Source organism: Stegostoma tigrinum, chromosome 2 (assembly GCF_030684315.1).
Source record: "Stegostoma tigrinum isolate sSteTig4 chromosome 2, sSteTig4.hap1, whole genome shotgun sequence".
Taxonomy (NCBI): Eukaryota; Metazoa; Chordata; class Chondrichthyes; order Orectolobiformes; family Stegostomatidae; genus Stegostoma; species Stegostoma tigrinum.
Genome location: NC_081355.1, coordinates 70,190,919 through 70,207,772, shown reverse-complemented (window position 1 = coordinate 70,207,772; position 16,854 = coordinate 70,190,919). Strand labels below are relative to the sequence as shown.

At 42.6% G+C, this 16,854-nt stretch overlaps 1 protein-coding gene across 4 annotated transcripts in view; it reads left to right on the top strand.

The window, feature by feature from the left end:
- The first annotated feature begins 1,549 nt into the window (after positions 1-1,549).
- crppa (CDP-L-ribitol pyrophosphorylase A) overlaps positions 1,550-16,854 on the top strand; it is a 262,350-nt gene continuing 247,045 nt past the window's right edge. For all 4 annotated transcript variants that reach the window (XR_009443129.1, XM_048559491.2, XM_048559486.2 and 1 more), the window contains exon 1: positions 1,550-2,000. Coding sequence is in view for 3 of the 4 variants with exons in the window: in XM_048559491.2 (XP_048415448.2) it covers positions 1,780-2,000 (221 nt within the window). In the remaining variant the exon portion in view is untranslated. The remainder of the gene's footprint in view (positions 2,001-16,854) is intronic.

The following is a 16,854-nucleotide window of genomic DNA, read 5'->3' as shown; positions in this document are numbered from 1 at the left end:
GATGCTGCAGGTTGCAGAGCTGGGCTAAGAGGTGGCAAATAGAGTTTAATGCAGACAAGTGTGAAGTGATGCACTTTGGTAGGAGTAACCAGAAGGCAAAGTACAGGGCTAATGGTAAGATCCTTAGTAGTGCAGATGAGCAGAGAGATCTCCGTGTCCATGTACACAGATCCTTGAAAGTTGCCACCCAGGTTGATAGGGCTGTTAAGAAGGCATACAGTGTTTTAGCTTTTATTAATAGAGGGATCGAGTCCCAGAACCAAGAGGTTATGATGAAGCTGTACAAAACTTTGGTGTGGCCGCACTTGGAGTATTGCGTACAGTTCTGGTCACCGCATTATAAGAAGGATGTGGAAGCTTTGGAAAGGGTGCAGAGGAGATTTACTAGGATGTTGCCTGGTCTGGAGGGAAGGTCTTACGACGAAAGGCTGAGGGACTTGAGGCTGTTTTCATTAGAGAGAAGAAGGTCGAGAAGTGACTTAATTGAAACATACAAAATAATCAGAAGGTTAGATAGGGTGAGCCTTTTTCCTAGGATGGTGACAGCGAGCACGAGGGGGCATAGCTTTAAATTGAGGGGTGAAGGATATAGGACAGATGTCAGAGGTAGTTTCTTTACTCAGAGAGTAGTAAGGGAATGGAACGCTTTGCCTGCAATGGTAGTAGATTTGCCAACTTTAGGTACATTTAAGTCGTCATTGGACAAGCATATGGACGTACATGGAATAGTGTAGGTTAGATGGGCTTGAGATCGGTATGACGGGTCGGCACAACATCGAGGGCCGAAGGGCCTGTACTGTACTGTAATGTTCTATGTGTTTTCAATACATTCAATAGTTGGAATACAAAGCTCAGTTAGGCAAGAGAAGTTAACACATCCTTCGGCCTACTGTTATTTTTGTACACTACTTATTTGCTACACTTGCTATACCCTCGTTATTATAGCTACTTCTTCACCTGAAATATCTACGTTACGTTAATACAGCCACTATTGGCATGAACTAACAGGATCTCTGACTTTATCTTTCCTTCTAAGCATTCTGACGTAAGCTACTGTGGTGACTGCAAGCATCTGAACCCTATAATGTTTGATTTTGTTTAACAGCCTAAATCAATAATGAATTTATATAATTGGCTGAAAGAGATCATAATAAAAGCAGAAGGCAAGATGCAATGTAAATTTATATGTTATCCCAATTATGTGTGAAAGCAAGAGAAGTTTATCTTCATATGGTCACACAGGAGGCCACTCAGCCCACTGCCCTACTTCGTTTCGGTGTATGAAATTGTTATCCAAATAACCCGTTTGCTTTCCCGCAAAATAGTGCAATTTCCACCTTTTCAAATATGCCCTCGAGCTTCAAATTTTGTTACCATGCAACCGTTCCACCAAACTTTTTTGAGGGACACGTTCAGATTTTTAAGCTTGCATTTTTAAAGTAACACATGGACATCAGTTAATGTATATATGAAAGTATCTATATTTGTCAGAAAAATAAAAAAGGTCACAGCCTCCTAAATGATATTGTTGGAAAATGCACAGAAGAGGATGTCTGTTGGTGTGTGTCTCGATGGTATCAGCTCCAAATCCCTAACCTGCGCGCGTCTGTCAAACATCCCTCGCTACCCAGCAGCAGGGTCCATCCGGAAAGAGGCACCCACACTGTATTTTTGAGGACAACCGCAAAGGCAGATAGATTGCAACAATTTTCCGGGTTCTGGTCCGCGAATCGGTGTTTTTTTTTGTTGTTGTGTGGTGTGTGAGTATGTGTCATTTTGATGGCAGAGGCAGCGAAGGATTCGGAACCGAGTCGGCCTTTGGTCTGCAATCAGCGTAAGCAGATGGAGCAGGCCGTTGAAAACCGGAGGCTCGATTTCTCGGTGGCAGCGGTGCTGCCTGCAGGTGGTTCCGGGGAGAGAATGGGAACGGCGACTCCGAAGCAATTCTGCGAAGTCCTGCAGAGGCCGCTTATCAGTATCACATTGGAAACATTCGAGAGGTGAGTCAGCTCGAACGTAGACCGGCGATCACACAGCGTTCCACTCACTGCTGACGTCACAATGGCTTAGGGCAAAAGTCTGCAAACGTGAAGTTGTTCGTATTTGTATAGCGCCCTCAGTTACTGCCCGAGGTTCCCAAAGCTCCTTTGCGTACACGCAAGCAGTGCACCGTGGTGTCTGCTGTATCAAACGTAGTAATACTGCAATGGCTGGTCCACTCCAACTCGCTGAGCTTCACATTTTGGTCATTGATCTCCCATAATCTCAGGGCAGTACTTTCATTCGAGCAGCCAGAAATCAATCAGTTTTTTAAAAAAAAATTCATTAACGGAATCAGGGCGTCGCTGGCTGGGCAGTATTTATTGCCCATTCCTAATTGCCGTTCAGAGTCAACCATCATTGCAGTGGATGTGGAATCACATGTAGGCCAGACCAGGTAAAGATGGCAGTTTCCTTGCTGAAAGGGCATCAGTGAACCAGATGGGTTTTTCGTGACAATCAGCAATGGATTCACGGTCATCAGTAGATTCTTAATTCCAGATTTTTTTTGAAGTCAAATTCCACTCTCTGCCATGGCTGGATTCAAACTGAGGTCCCCAGAAAGTTACTTGTGTATCTGGATTAACAGTCCAGCAGTAATACCACGAGGCCATTGCCTCCCCTGTAATGAGGTTCTTCATTATCTGATAGAATGAGTTAACCGGGAGCCAATTGGTGTTTTTGCTTCGTTTAGTGAAGAGGTGAAGGAGACAAAACCAAAGTTGCGAAGAGCTCAAATTCTACCCAGAACTAATGGTAACTCCCGGAAATTGCGACTTAATAATGCGCTGGTAAAAGTTAAGTCAGGAATCACACAACACCAGGTTACAGTCCAATAGGATTATTTGAAAACACAAACTTTGGAGTCTTGCTCCTTTTTCAGGTGTGAGCAAGAGAGATGGAATGAGACACAATTTATAAGCAAAAGTTTAAAAGATTGAAGAACTGATGCAACTGTATTGAACAAACCTAAGATAGCTATTAAATCCTTAATCAGTTAGAAACGAGATACAGGTTTCAGTTGATTGGTATGCAAATCTGAGAATTTCTTTCAAATCAATGGCCACAGATAACTGAGATAACAAAGTGTAGAGCTGGATGCAGAACACCTACGCTTGGATTGCAACAAATAACTGCACCTCCCAGTTGCGAACCGTTTCAACTTCCCCTCCCATTCCTCAGACGACATGTCCATCCTGGGCCTCCTGCAGTGCCACAACAATGCCACCCGAAGGTTGCAGGGACAGCAACTCATATTCCGCTTGGGAACCCTGCAGCCCAATGGTATCAATGTGGATTTCACAAGGTTCAAAATCTCTCCTCCCCCACCGCATCCCAAAACCAGCCCAGCTTGTCCGCACCTCCCTAACCTGGTCTTCCTCTCACCTATCCCCTCCTCCCACCTCAAGCCGCACCTCCATTTCCTACCTCCTAACCTCATCCTTCCCCCTTGCCCAGTCCGTCCTCCCCGGACTTACATATCCCCTCCCTACCTCCCCACCTATACTCATCTCTACAGGCTCCATCCCCGCCCCTTTAACTTGTCTGCCTCCTCTCCACCTATCTTCCCCTCTGTCCACCATCGATCCGCCTCCCCCTCTCCCTATTTATTTCAGAATCCTCTCCATAGCCCCCTTTTCTGATGAAGGGTCTAGGCCCGAAACATCAGCTTTTGTGCTCCTGAGATGCTGCTTGGCCTGCTGTGTTCATCCAGCTTCACACTTTGTTATCTTGGATTCTCCAGCATCCTCAGTTCCCATATCTCGGCAACAGATAACTGAATGTTTTATCAGTGTGCCAGAGGTGACATCTTGGGTCAGGCAATGCATATTACGTGTGAGGCCTTGTTTAGAATCAGTGTTTTAATTTGGAGTTAGACTGGTTTTATTTCCAAAGTAGGAATTTATAAAATGCCACATTAACTGCCTACATATCATGCGCTTTTTAAACAAAATAATGTATCTGCAATTATGTATCCACAAATACAAATTCACTCCATATGTGTGCATGTGAGGGAGAGAGAAAATGAGTGTGTGTATGTGTGTGAGGGGGAGGGAGTGAGCGTGAGTGTTTGTGTGTGAGGGGGGAGCGAGAGAGAGAGAGACAGAGAGAGAGAGACTCTGTGTGTGTGTGTGTGTGTGTGTGTGTGTGTGTGTGTGTGTGTTTGCATGTTAGGTGACATCATCAGTGGTGCCTCCAATGATGTCATGTTATTCTACTCCACTAGGGATTTATACTGTCCGGTCCGCTATGGTGACGACTGTCATTTCTGGTTTTGATATGTATGGGTTTATATATGGGGTCCAATATTAAATGTGCTTGAGAGAGGATCTGTGTGAGTGTGTTCATGCGTGAGACTGTATAGTGTGGTGAGATCATCTGTGGTGCGACATGATCCTAAGATCCCAGTTGAGGCTGTCCTCATGGGTATTAAACTTGGCTATCAGCCTCTGCTCGGCGACTGTTGTTGTGGATCCCAAAATCTGCCTTAAAAGACATTTACCCGAAGATCGAAGAGCAAGTGACTTTGACTATTGAGGTGTTTCCCCTCTGGAAGGGAACATCTCTGTCTGGTGATTGACGGGCAGTGTCCATTCATCCGTTGTCGTAGCGACTGCATGGCCTCACCTATATTCCATGCCTCAGAGCATCCTTGCCTGCAGCATATGAGATAGACAATGTTGGCCGAGTCACATGAGTATCTGCTGTGCACGTGGTGGGTGGTGCTCCCATGTGTCATGGTAGTGTCCATGTCGATGGTCTGATATGTCTTGTTGCACACACACACTCACACATGCACGCATACACATATACTCTCTTAAAAACACAGTCACATACATGAGGTTGTTGACTTGCTCACCGAGCTGGCTTGTTTTTGTTCAGACATTTCGTCACCACGCTAGGTAGCATCATTAGAGGAGCCTCCAATGAAGCCATGTTACTCTACTCCGCTTGGAATTTATACTGACTGGTCTGTTATGGTGAGTAGTGTCATTTCCGATTTTGACCTGTATGGGCTGATATATGGAACTGGAAGGGAACTAGCCATCAGAACACATGAACATCAGCGAGCAGCAAAACGGCACAATGAACTCTCCTTAATTTCAGTGCACTCAGACAATGAAGGCCATTGGTTTAACTGGTACAAGTTAGCCATAGTAGCCCAAACCAAACATAGACACACACGGGAATTCCTGGAGACATGTTTCTCCACCCATACTTCAATCAATAAACATTTAGAATTGGACCCCATATATAAACCCATACAGATCAAAACCGGAAATGACAGTACTCACCATAACGGACTGGACAGAATAAATTCCAAGCAGAGTAGAACAACATGACTTCATTGGAGGCTCCACTGACAATGTCACCTAACATGGTGACAAAACATCTGAATAAAAATAAGTTAGTTCGGTGAGCAAGTCAAGAACCACATCCACAACCCGAGCTATAGATCTTTGCCAATACTTTAAACAGTCACGTACACACACTCACACAGATCCTCTCTCATGCATACACTCTCAAGCTCATGCTCTCTCTCAAGAACGCACACGCTGTCTCTCCCTCAAACACACACTCTCTCTCTGTCCGTCACATGCAGAGTGTCTCTCTCCCTCACACACAACCTGCTGTCTCCACACACACACGCACACACACACACACACACACACACACTCTGTCTCTCGCCCTCATACACATATAAATCTATGTGGTAAATTTGCCTTTGCAGATTTGTAATTGCAGATACATTCTATTTTGTTTAAAAAGCACACAATACGTAGACAGTCAATGTGGCATTTTATAAATTCGTTCTCTGAAAATAAAACCAGTCTGACTCCAAATTAAAACACAGACAGATTCTAAAATAACAAGGTGTAGAGCTGGATGAACTCAGCAGGCCAAGCAGCATCAGAGGCATTGGAAGGCTGATATTTCGGGTCTGGACCCTTGTTCAGAACAAGGCCTCACACCTAAAATGCATTGTTTGACTTGAGAGATAGTAGGAACTGCCGATGCTGGAGAATCTGAGATTACAAGGTGTCGAGCTAGATGAACACAGCAATTGTGATGCATTTTGGAAGGTCGAATTTGAAAGCTGAGTACAGGATTAAGGATAGGATTCTTGGCAGCGTGGAGGAACAGAGGGATCTTGGTGTGCAGATACATAGATCCCTTAAAATGGCCACCCAAGTGGACAGGGTTGTTGAGAAAGCATATGGTGTTTTGGCTTTCATTAACAGGGGGATTGAGTTTAAGAGTTGTGAGATCTTGTTGCAGCTCTATAAAACTTTGGTTAGACTGCACTTGGAATACTGCGTCCAGTTCTGGTCGCCCTATTATAGGAAAGATGTGGATGCTTTGGAGAGGGTTCAGAGGAGGTTTACCAGGATGCTGCCTGGACTGGAGGGCTTATCTTATGAAGAGAGGTTGACTGAGCTCGGTCTCTTTTCACTGGAGAAAAGGAGGAGGAGAGGGGACCTAATTGAGGTATACAAGATAATGAGAGGCATAGATAGAGTTGATAGCCAGAGACTATTTCCCAGGGCAGAAATGGCTAGCACGAGGGGTCATAGTTTTAAGCTGGTTGGAGGAAAGTATAGAGGGAATGTCAGAGGTGGGTTCTTTACACAGAGAGTTGTGAGAGCATGGAATGCGTTGCCAGCAGCAGTTGTGGAAGCAAGGTCATTGGGGTCATTTAAGAGACTGCTGGACATGCATATGGTCACAGAAATTTGAGGGTGCATACATGAGGATCAATGGTCGGCACAACATTGTGGGCTGAAGGGCCTGTTCTGTGCTGTACTGTTCTATGTTCTATGTTCTATGTTCTAAGCCAAGCGGCATCAGAGGAGCAGGAAAGCTGACGTTTCGGGTCTGGACCCTTCAAATTTCTGACCTGAGATGTCACCTCTACGAAATGAGGAGGAATGGAATGGAAGGAGATATAGCAGTTTGGATCAGAAATTGGCTTGCTGAAAGAAGACAGAGGGTGGTAGTTGATGGGAAATGTTCATCCTGGAGACCAGTTACTAGTGGTGTACCACAAGGGTCGGTGTTGGGTCCACTGCTGATTGTCATTTTTATAAATGACCTGGATGAGGGCGTAGAAGGATCGGTTAGTAAATTTGCAGACAACACTAAGGTCGGTGGAGTTGTGGATAGTGACGAAGGATGCTGTAGCTTGCAGAGAGACATAGATAAGCTGCAGAGCTGGGCAGAGGGGTGGCAATTGGAGTTTAATGCAGACAAGTGTGAGGTGATGCACTTTGGTAGGGGTAACCAGAAGGCATAGCACACGGCTAATGGTAAGATTCTTGGTACTGTAGATGAGCAGAGAGATCTCGGTGTCCATTTACACAGATCCTTGAAAGTTGCCACCCAGGCTGACAGGGCTGTTAAGAAGGCATACAGTGTTTTAGCTTTTATTAATAGAGGGATCGAGTTCTGGAACCAAGAGGTTATGGTGAAGCTGTTCAAAGCTCTGGTGCGGCCGAACTTGGAGTATTGCGTACAGTTCTGGTCACCGCATTATAAGAAGGATGTGGAAGCTTTGGAAAGGGTGCAGAGGAGATTTACTAGGATGTTGCCTGGTCTGGAGGGAAGGTCTTACGAGAAAGGCTGAGGGACTTGAGGCTGTTTTCATTAGAGAGAAGAAGGTTGAGAGGTGACTTAAGTGAAACATATAAAATAATCAGAGGGTTAGATAGGGTGGATAGGGAGAGCCTTTTTCCTAGGATGGTGACAGCGAGCACAGCTTTAAATTGAGGGGTAAAAGATGTAGGACAGATGTCAGAGGTAGTTTCTTTGCTCAGAGAGTAGTAAGGGAATGAAACGCTTTGCCTGCAACGGTAGTAGATTCACCAACTTTAGGTACATTTAAGTCGTCATTGGATAAGCATATGGACATACATGGAATAGTGTAGGTTAGATAGGCTTGAGATCAATATGACAGGTTGGCACAACATTGAGGGCTGAAGGGCCTGTACTGTGCTGTAATGTTCTATGTTCTCTGGTAGACTGATAAAACATTTACCTATCAGGGGGCAGTGACTTGAAAGAAATTCTGGGATTTGCATATCAATAAAATGAAACCTGCATCTCCTCTCTAACTGGTTAAAGATTTTATAACCATCTTAGGTTTGTTCAGTACATTTGCATGAGTTCTATGATGTTTTGAACTTTTTGCTTATAAATTCTGTGTCTGATGCCACCTCTGTCACCTGACGATAGAGTGGGACTCTGAAAACTTGAGCTTTCAAATAAACCGGTTTGACAATAAGCTGGTGTGGTGTGATTTTTGACCTTGTTCACCCCAGTCCAACATTGGCACCTCCACATCCTGGTAAAATATAGATGCCAATTATGACCAGTAGTAATATGTTGTCATTGATAGTTAATTTGTAGCTGGTAGCAATAGGTGTAATGCACTGCTTTCTTACCAATGATTCAGTAGTAATACGACCAACTGAAATTCACCGAGAAATCATAGCCAAACGTTTCGCCAAGCAACATGAGCTGAAGAAAGTTACAGGGTTACTGGAATCAAGCATTAATTCTGTTTTTTTGCACCAGTGCATTCAACTTGTAGGGAACAAGCACTGAGGTAATTTGGACAATGGAATCTGACTGACACAGGTGCTCATCCAGTCATAATGTAATCATGTCTATTCCATGGACCAGGAATCAACATTCTATGACTGTGATTCAGTAACTGGTCAATTGGTAAGAAGGGATAATGTTATCAACCAAATAAACTTCGCCTCCTTGCTTGAGAAGCTGCTTTTCTCCAGAGAATAGACAAAAGGAGAGATGCAAAAGTAGCACACCTGAATGGGTAAATGCTCTCTCTCTCCACCCAACTTGTAAGCTCAATCCCTGCCACATATCACTGGCTGTGTTTTAAGAAATGACCCTGCAGTTCTTTTGCCCAGAAAAAAAGGATAAATTTTCCATCGACATATTAATTCATCTCAATGTCAAATGCAGAGACTACTGAGCTTAATCTGAAATAATAAAGTGTGAAGCTGGATGAGCACAGCAGGCCAAGCAGCATCTCCTGAGATGCTGCTTGCCCTGCTGTGTTCATCCAGCTTCACACTTTATTATCTTGGATTCTCCAGCATCTGCAGTTCCCATTATCTCTGAGCTTAATCTGCAGTTTTCCCAGTCATTAATCTGCAAAATCACATTCTGTTGACTTTTATTGTACTTTTAAATGACGCTTTTCCTGTAATCTAACTTTGTATGTGTGTGTTTGTGAACCTTTCAATGTAGTCTGAGTGAGAGTTGGAGCTCTTTTTTATTATTTTACTTAGATCAGTTATCAAGTAGAGGGCATAGGTTTAAGGCGAGAGGGGAAAGATTTGAAAAGGATCTGAGGGGCAACTTTTTCACACAGAGAGTGGTGCATGTATGAAATGAGCTGCCAGAGGAAGTAGTAGAAACTACTACAATTCCAACATTTAAAAGACATCTGGATGGATGTATGAATAGGAAGGGTGTAGAGAGATATGGGAAAAGCACTGGCAAATGGAAATAGATTAATTTAGGATGCCTGGTCAGCATGGATGAGTTGGACTGAAGGGTCTGTTTTCATGCTGTACAGCTCTATTACACTAAGCACAATATATACTTTTTTTTAGCAAGATACAAGGCAACCAGTCTGAATGTCTCTCAAACATAAATCTTAAACATCTTAAACACATATAACATGAAAGAGTTAAACACTCATGAATTACAAATGTATTATTTTAAAAACAATCTGCAGCAATCAAATGTGGTGCAGGAAAAGAGGGAGGCATTCAACCCCTCCTCATCTGATGGAAACAGTAGAGAGAAAAGATTTATATGGCACCTTTCCCAACCTCAGGACTTCTCAAAGTGCATTGCAGCTAATGAGATGCTTTTAAATGTAGTGACTTATGATGAAGGATAATCTTGGGGACTGAGGAGTTAATGGCTGAAATCAGCCCTTGATATATGGTATGCCAGACAGGATTAAATGAAAAATGTTAGTCTGCTGCAAAATCTACAACCTTTTGTGACTTGAAGCAGAAAAGTAATAATTGTTTGGCCTGATTTTATGTCCTACCACACTTTGGTTAAATGTTTGAGTTTCATATTCATGCTTGAGACACATGAACATTGCACCTTGAACTGTAACCTTGTCAGAATTTGAAATGGATGTTATAATTTCCGAAGTTCTATTTGATTATAATGCCCAGTGTAAGACCTACTTTGCTAAGATGGTGCTATTGCGGGATTTTTTTTATCACACAGGGTTGTGTATTGAAGGAACTGCCTTTTGGAAAAGGCAGTGGAAGCGGACTTTGAATATTTTTAAGGCAGAGGTAGACAGATTATTTGGAAACAAAGGACAGACAATCATCAGGTATAGGGAGGAATGTGAAATTGAGGTTAAAATCTGATCAACTATAACTTTATCAAATGGCAGATCGAGCTTGAGAAGCTGAATGACCGACTTCTTTATAATTGTCTGTTTGTTAGGTAAGAGAGAAGTTTTTTAATGATGAAGGTCCGTTGTTGAAAAAAAATCAGAACAATCATCCAGAAATTTTCCCTTGTTCGCTCCACACTGCCCTCCAACCCCACCACACCTGGCACCTTCCCCTGCAACCGCAGGAAATGCTACACTTGTCCCCACACCTCCTCCCTCACCCCTATCCCAGGCCCCAAGATGACATTCCACATTAAGCAGAGGTTCACCTGCACATCTGCCAATGTGGTATACTGCATCCACTGTACCCGGTGCGGCTTCCTCTACATTGGGAAAACCAAGCGGAGGCTTGGGGACCGCTTTGCAGAACACCTCCGCTCAGTTCGCAACAAACAACTGCACCTCCCAGTCGCAAACCATTTCCACTCCCCCTCCCATTCTCTAGATGACATGTCCATCATGGGCCTCCTGCACTGCCACAATGATGCCACCCGAAGGTTGCAGGAACAGCAACTCATATTCCGCCTGGGAACCCTGCAGCCCAATGGTATCAATGTGGACTTCACCAGTTTCAAAATCTCCCCTTCCCCTACTGCATCCCTAAACCAGCCTAGTTCGTCCCCTCCCCCCACTGCACCACACAACCAGCCCAGCTCTTCCCCCCCACTCACTGCATCCCAAAACCAGTCCAACCTGTCTCTGCCTCCCTAACCGGTTCTTCCTCCCACCCATCCCTTCCTCCCACCCCAAGCCGCACCCCCAGCTACCTACTAACCTCATCCCACCTCCTTGACCTGTCCGTCTTCCCTGGACTGACCTATCCCCTCCCTACCTCCCCACCTATACTCTCTCCACCTATCTTCTTTACTCTCCATCTTCGGTCCGCCTCCCCCTCTCTCCCTATTTATTCCAGTTCCCTCTCCCCATCCCCCTCTCTGATGAAGGGTCTAGGCCCGAAACGTCAGCTTTTGTGCTCCTGAGATGCTGCTTGGCCTGCTGTGTTCATCCAGCCTCACATTTTATTATCCAGTAATTTTCAATTGGTCTCAAGCACAAGTATCGAGTTGATGGCTTCATCATATGAAGCTGTGTCTTGCATCACGCAGTCGAGTGATTGACACCTAAATCCTTTCAGTTCATAAATTGAGATTGGTTGCTGCACTTCAGATGGTTGAAATACCTGTTGTGAAATTGTAATGGCAATGTTTGCTTTTCAATGCTGTAGCTTTGAACCAAGGTGTAACAATCAGAGTAATTCCTTTTTTTACACTTGTCTCCTTCCTTTCCAAACGGTGGTGACTTAGTCATATTTTGCTCTGATCTCAACCATCTGTTTCTAAACTCAACTGACCAAGTCTTTCCTCAACATAACATTCCCAACAGGTTTCGCAGCCTTATCTAAACATACTTCTCCCAACAGGTTTTGAAGCAGGGTAATGACTTCTTCGCTCGAGTAGGGTTGCAGTGGCCAGTTCCAGTGCCTCAGGTGAACTGCTTACTTTTAAAAGCACTATTGTGAATGTCTACCGGGGAGAGAAATAAGAGATTGTGAAAGCAACCTATTTTGGGGGAGAATCGGTAGTATTTTCTTCTATTCCAAAATATCTTGCTTCAACATAAAAAAAATCATTAAAACATAATGTGCTTTTGGAACGGTAAAAAAATGTAGAATAAGTAAAATCCTTCATATTATAATTGGTTTTCCACATTTCAGTATAGCGACATAGTAGAAGCATCATCAAGTTTCAATTTTTGAAACAATTTTCAGTCTTCATGATACTTTTGGTGAATTTTTTTGTCTAATCTGCTTTAGAAACAACATAGAAGCAGGTCTTTTGTCTCACCGATCTCCAATTATCTCCTCAATCTTAACGTTATTTGCCATTCTTCCTTGTTACGCCTCACCTCAGAGGTGTAATTACAATTCACATCAGCTACTTCAGCTGAGGTGTTTTTTTGTCTTCTCACCAATTTGTATGCCAAGTGTCTCTTAAATTTTTTGTTTGTTCAGTTCTCAGCTGTGTTTTTTTTTGGATTTTTGTGATTGCGGCAGCTGATATCCACTCCTTTCTCTACTATATGCAGATGTTTCCAAAGAATGCAATGGACCATTGTCCACAATTCTAAAAATTATATAAATGTTAAAACAAGAGTCTCTTGCCCAGAGATTAGGGCTTTATGAAGTAGGTGGAAAGTCTTCAACAGCACAACATTGTTACCGAGAAAATGAAATCCCCACCTTCTAATTTGCAGTTTCTGTCTTTATCCCAGTGTATATTTGACACTCTAAAGCCATGCTGCACATTTCACAAATTATGACCCACTGTTTTGGTGTCCTTTTGATGATAAATGCCTATCCTTCTTCAATTTCTGTTTGTAGCTTGTAAGCAACTCAACACATAACTCACTTATTTTGTTTCCTCGGCGATGTCTTCGGGTTATAAATGCATGCCTCAACACCTTTTAACATGCTTTTTTTATTTATCTATTTGGCATGAATTTCAGTGCACATTTATTCAGCAGTTTTCAGCTGGTCCTTGTCCTGTATTTTAACGTCTGCCTTAAATTATTGAGACAGCCTAAACTTGTGATATTTGCTGTTGAGACTTACTCAGAGAATGTTTTGTTCGATTGAAATACTGTCGTCTAGTCTTGTGCCTGCTAGGGCTGACAAGGTCGTAGTTTGACATCTCAGTTGAAAGACTGGGCCTACAATTGTGCAACATTCTGTCAGTGATATACTGAAATTTCAGTCCACATATTCACCCAAATTTGTGGAGTTGGGCTTGAGCCTTCAATTCTAAACCTGAATCTTTTACAACAAATCCAATGATGACAGCTATGAGATCTTTTGCAGATAGGGAAAGTAAATCTGCAAAATTATGTTTCGGTTTTACCACATCTGGAATACGATGAATAGTATTATTTTCCTTATTTAAGGAAGGATGCAAATGTTCTGAAAACATTCAGAGAAGGTTTAACGGATCACTACCTTTAATAGATAGGAGGAACTGCAGGTGCTGGAGAATCTGAGATAACAAGGTGTAGAGCTAGATGAACACAGCAGGCCAAGAAGCATCAGAGGAGCAGGAAGGCTGATGTTTCGGGCCTAGACCCTCCTTTACAAAAATTTTCTGAAGGAGGTTTTGGGCTCGAAACGTCAGCCTTCCTGCTCCTCTGATGCTTCTTGGCCTGCTGTGTTCATCCGGCTCTACACCATATTATCTCACTTCCTTTAATAGGTGAGTTGTCTTCTGAGGATAGGTTGGACTGACAAACGTTGTCTCAACTGGAGTTTAGAAGCGTAGGAGGTGTTTTGATGACAGCAAATAAAATTCTGAACCGTCTTGACAGAGTGTAATGAAAAGGATGTTTCTTCTTGTGGGAGATGTTAGAGTAATGGTTTCCCCCATTTAGCTTTAGAAGAACATTTGTTTTCTCGCACATTTTTGTGTGTCTTTGGAATGCTCTTCCTCAAAAGGTGGTGAAAGCAGAAGCTTCGGATATTTTTAAGGGTGAGGTAAATAGAGTCTTGATATGCAAAGGAGCAAAAGATTGTGTGGGTAGGCAGGAATGTGTAATCAGATCAGCTTTGATCCTCTTGAATGTTGAGAGGAAGAGTAGCCTACTCTTGATCTCAATTTGTATTCATGTAAGTTTCATACATTAATGTAGAGTCCAAGTCAGCAAAGTGAACATATGAGCAACGTGCAGAGTAGACATGGATTGCTAAAATATCAGAAAATTCTTTGAAAGGGTGGGAGTTCTTGATGACTGAAGAATTATATTCTTTCAGAATGATTACCTTTTATGACTACTGGGCATTCCAGAGGAATTTTGAAGCAGTTGATAACTTTGGGGTGTTTTGACTGTAAGTATTACGTGCCCAAGTACAACAAGAAGTGGAGCAGGCAGTACACAGGATGGTACAGGTAGCTCTGCTATAATGTGTGTTTCATTAAACTGAATTGGCTGTAACACAATTGATAAGTAGTGGACATTGTTTGGATAACGCAAAGTTTCTGCTATATAGGTGATGCAATTTTTTATTGCGATTTCCCTATAACACAATTTTCTATAGCGTGATTTCCATGCAAGAACGCAACTATCACATTATAGGAGAACTACCTGTGTAGACAAGCAAGCTTGATGTCTGCCATGGGGGATGTGTTAAAGTTGATCATTGAAGAGATTACAGTTGCACACTTAAAAAACACAAGGTACTTCGGAAGAGTCAGCAAGTTGTTGGTGTTTGGTGAAGGGATGACGTGCTCTGGCTAAAGGGGAGGCTGCAGATGTACTGTGCTTGGATCTCCAAAAGGAATTTGATAAATTGTCACCTCAAAGCTTTTTGCCAAAATGAAATGTCATGGTTTAGAGAATATCATATTTGCAGAGATAGAAAATTGACTTGCTGGCAGAAAATAGAGAGTATATGTTTATCTGATTAGCAGGCTGTGACTTGTGGAGTTGACAGCATCTGTGGTGGGACTTAACAATTTGTAATGATTTGGATGGGGAGAGTGAAGGCATGGCGCCTAAATTTTCAATCTCTTCACCACGACAGGGAGGAAAGTATGTTGTGAAGAAGACAGAAGGAAATTGCAGTTTGATATAGATATGTCAAGCAAATAGCAAAAATCTGGCAGATGGTGTGTAATGTGGTAAAGTGTGATGTTGGAAGGAAGAATGAAAAACTGGAGTCTTTAGAGTACTTAAATTCAGAATGACTGCCAAATTCGGAGGTATAGAGGGCATTGGTGTTTCTGTGCATGAGTCATAAAAAGTCAGTTTACATTTGCAGCTAGTGTTCAAGAAGGCTAATAGGATGTTTTTCATTGTGATGAGAGGAATTAAACATAAAAGTAATGATGTTATGCTTCACTTATGAAGGATACTGATGAGACCACATCTCAAATACAATGTGTAATTTTGAATTCTTTATTCAAAAAATGATGTAAGTGCAGTGGAGTCAGCTCAGGGTAGATTTACTGGACTACTAACCCAAAAGAAGTGATATGGCTCGTGAGGATAGGTTAGTCAGGCTAGGTTTGTGTCCGCTGGAGTTTAGAAGGTGAAGATGGAAATAATCTTTCCCTTGTTCTTGTGTACTGGGAGAGGAAAGAATATTTCTCCTTGCCCCATCTGAGCTACCTCACGACCCCACTCACCCATTATGGCCTGTCATTAGCTGAGAGTCCGGATAGCAATTACCCTTTTGAAACACCTCTGTACTTTCTCGGTTGATAATGCTGTATCTTTGATCTCTGCTATCAATTTTCAAATGTTTATTTACACAAAATTAAGAGGTTATAAATACATTGCAGTTTTAGCATATTGAAGGGAGGCAATGGCCTAGTGGTATTATTGCTGGACTGTTAATCCAGAGACCCATATAATGTTCTGGGGACCCAGGTTCGAATCCAGCCATGGCAGATAGTGAAATTTAATTTTGTTTTTAAATCTGGAATTAAGAACCGAATAATGACAGTGAAACCATTGTCGATTATCGGAAAAACCCAACTGGTTCACTAATGTCATTTAGGAAAGGAAACTGCCATCCTTACCTGGTCTGGCCTACATGTGACTCCAGGCCCACAGCAATGTGGTTGACTCTTAACTGCCCTCTGGATGATTAGGGAATGGCAATAAATGCTGCCTAGCCAGTGACACCCTCATCCAAGAATGAATAATCGAAAAAGTGATGTTTATAGTATTGGACTGCCACTTCTATTGCCATAGGAAATTCTTTTATCATGGTAGAAAGTTATCATTATAGTTGCTCTTTTAAATAAGCTTTTATTACTCTTTTTACTCTTACTGTACGCTCATTGCATCAGTAGAGTGTATTGCAGGTGAATGTGCGTCAATGTGCTTTGGCTCAACATGGGAGCATGAGGGTCCACCTTAGTATGGGTGGCATGAGGCGACCATTTGAACAGACCACTTGTGCAGACTCTGATCAAGGAACTATGACCTATTCAAAATTGGCCTGTCTCTGCGATGTTGGTGGCCATTTGCGATGTGCAGGGTTTGGAGTAATGGAGTGAGTTGGCCCACACCCCTTATAAGGCACCCCAGAAAATAGGAAAGCCTGGGAAAGCGGACACACCCATCATTTTAAAGAGCTTTTGAGAAATCCCAACTTGCTGAAAATCCAGGTTTTGAGAAAGCGGTCTCAAAAACTGGAATTGGCTGCTTTGAGGGTTACATAAATACTGTAAGGACTATTGAAAAGATTGTTTGAAGACCTTTACATAATTAATCTGATGTTAATCTTATAATTGACTTTCATGATGAAGTTACGTCTACAATAGTACTAATTTTGTTTACAACTCAGTGAAATGTATTTG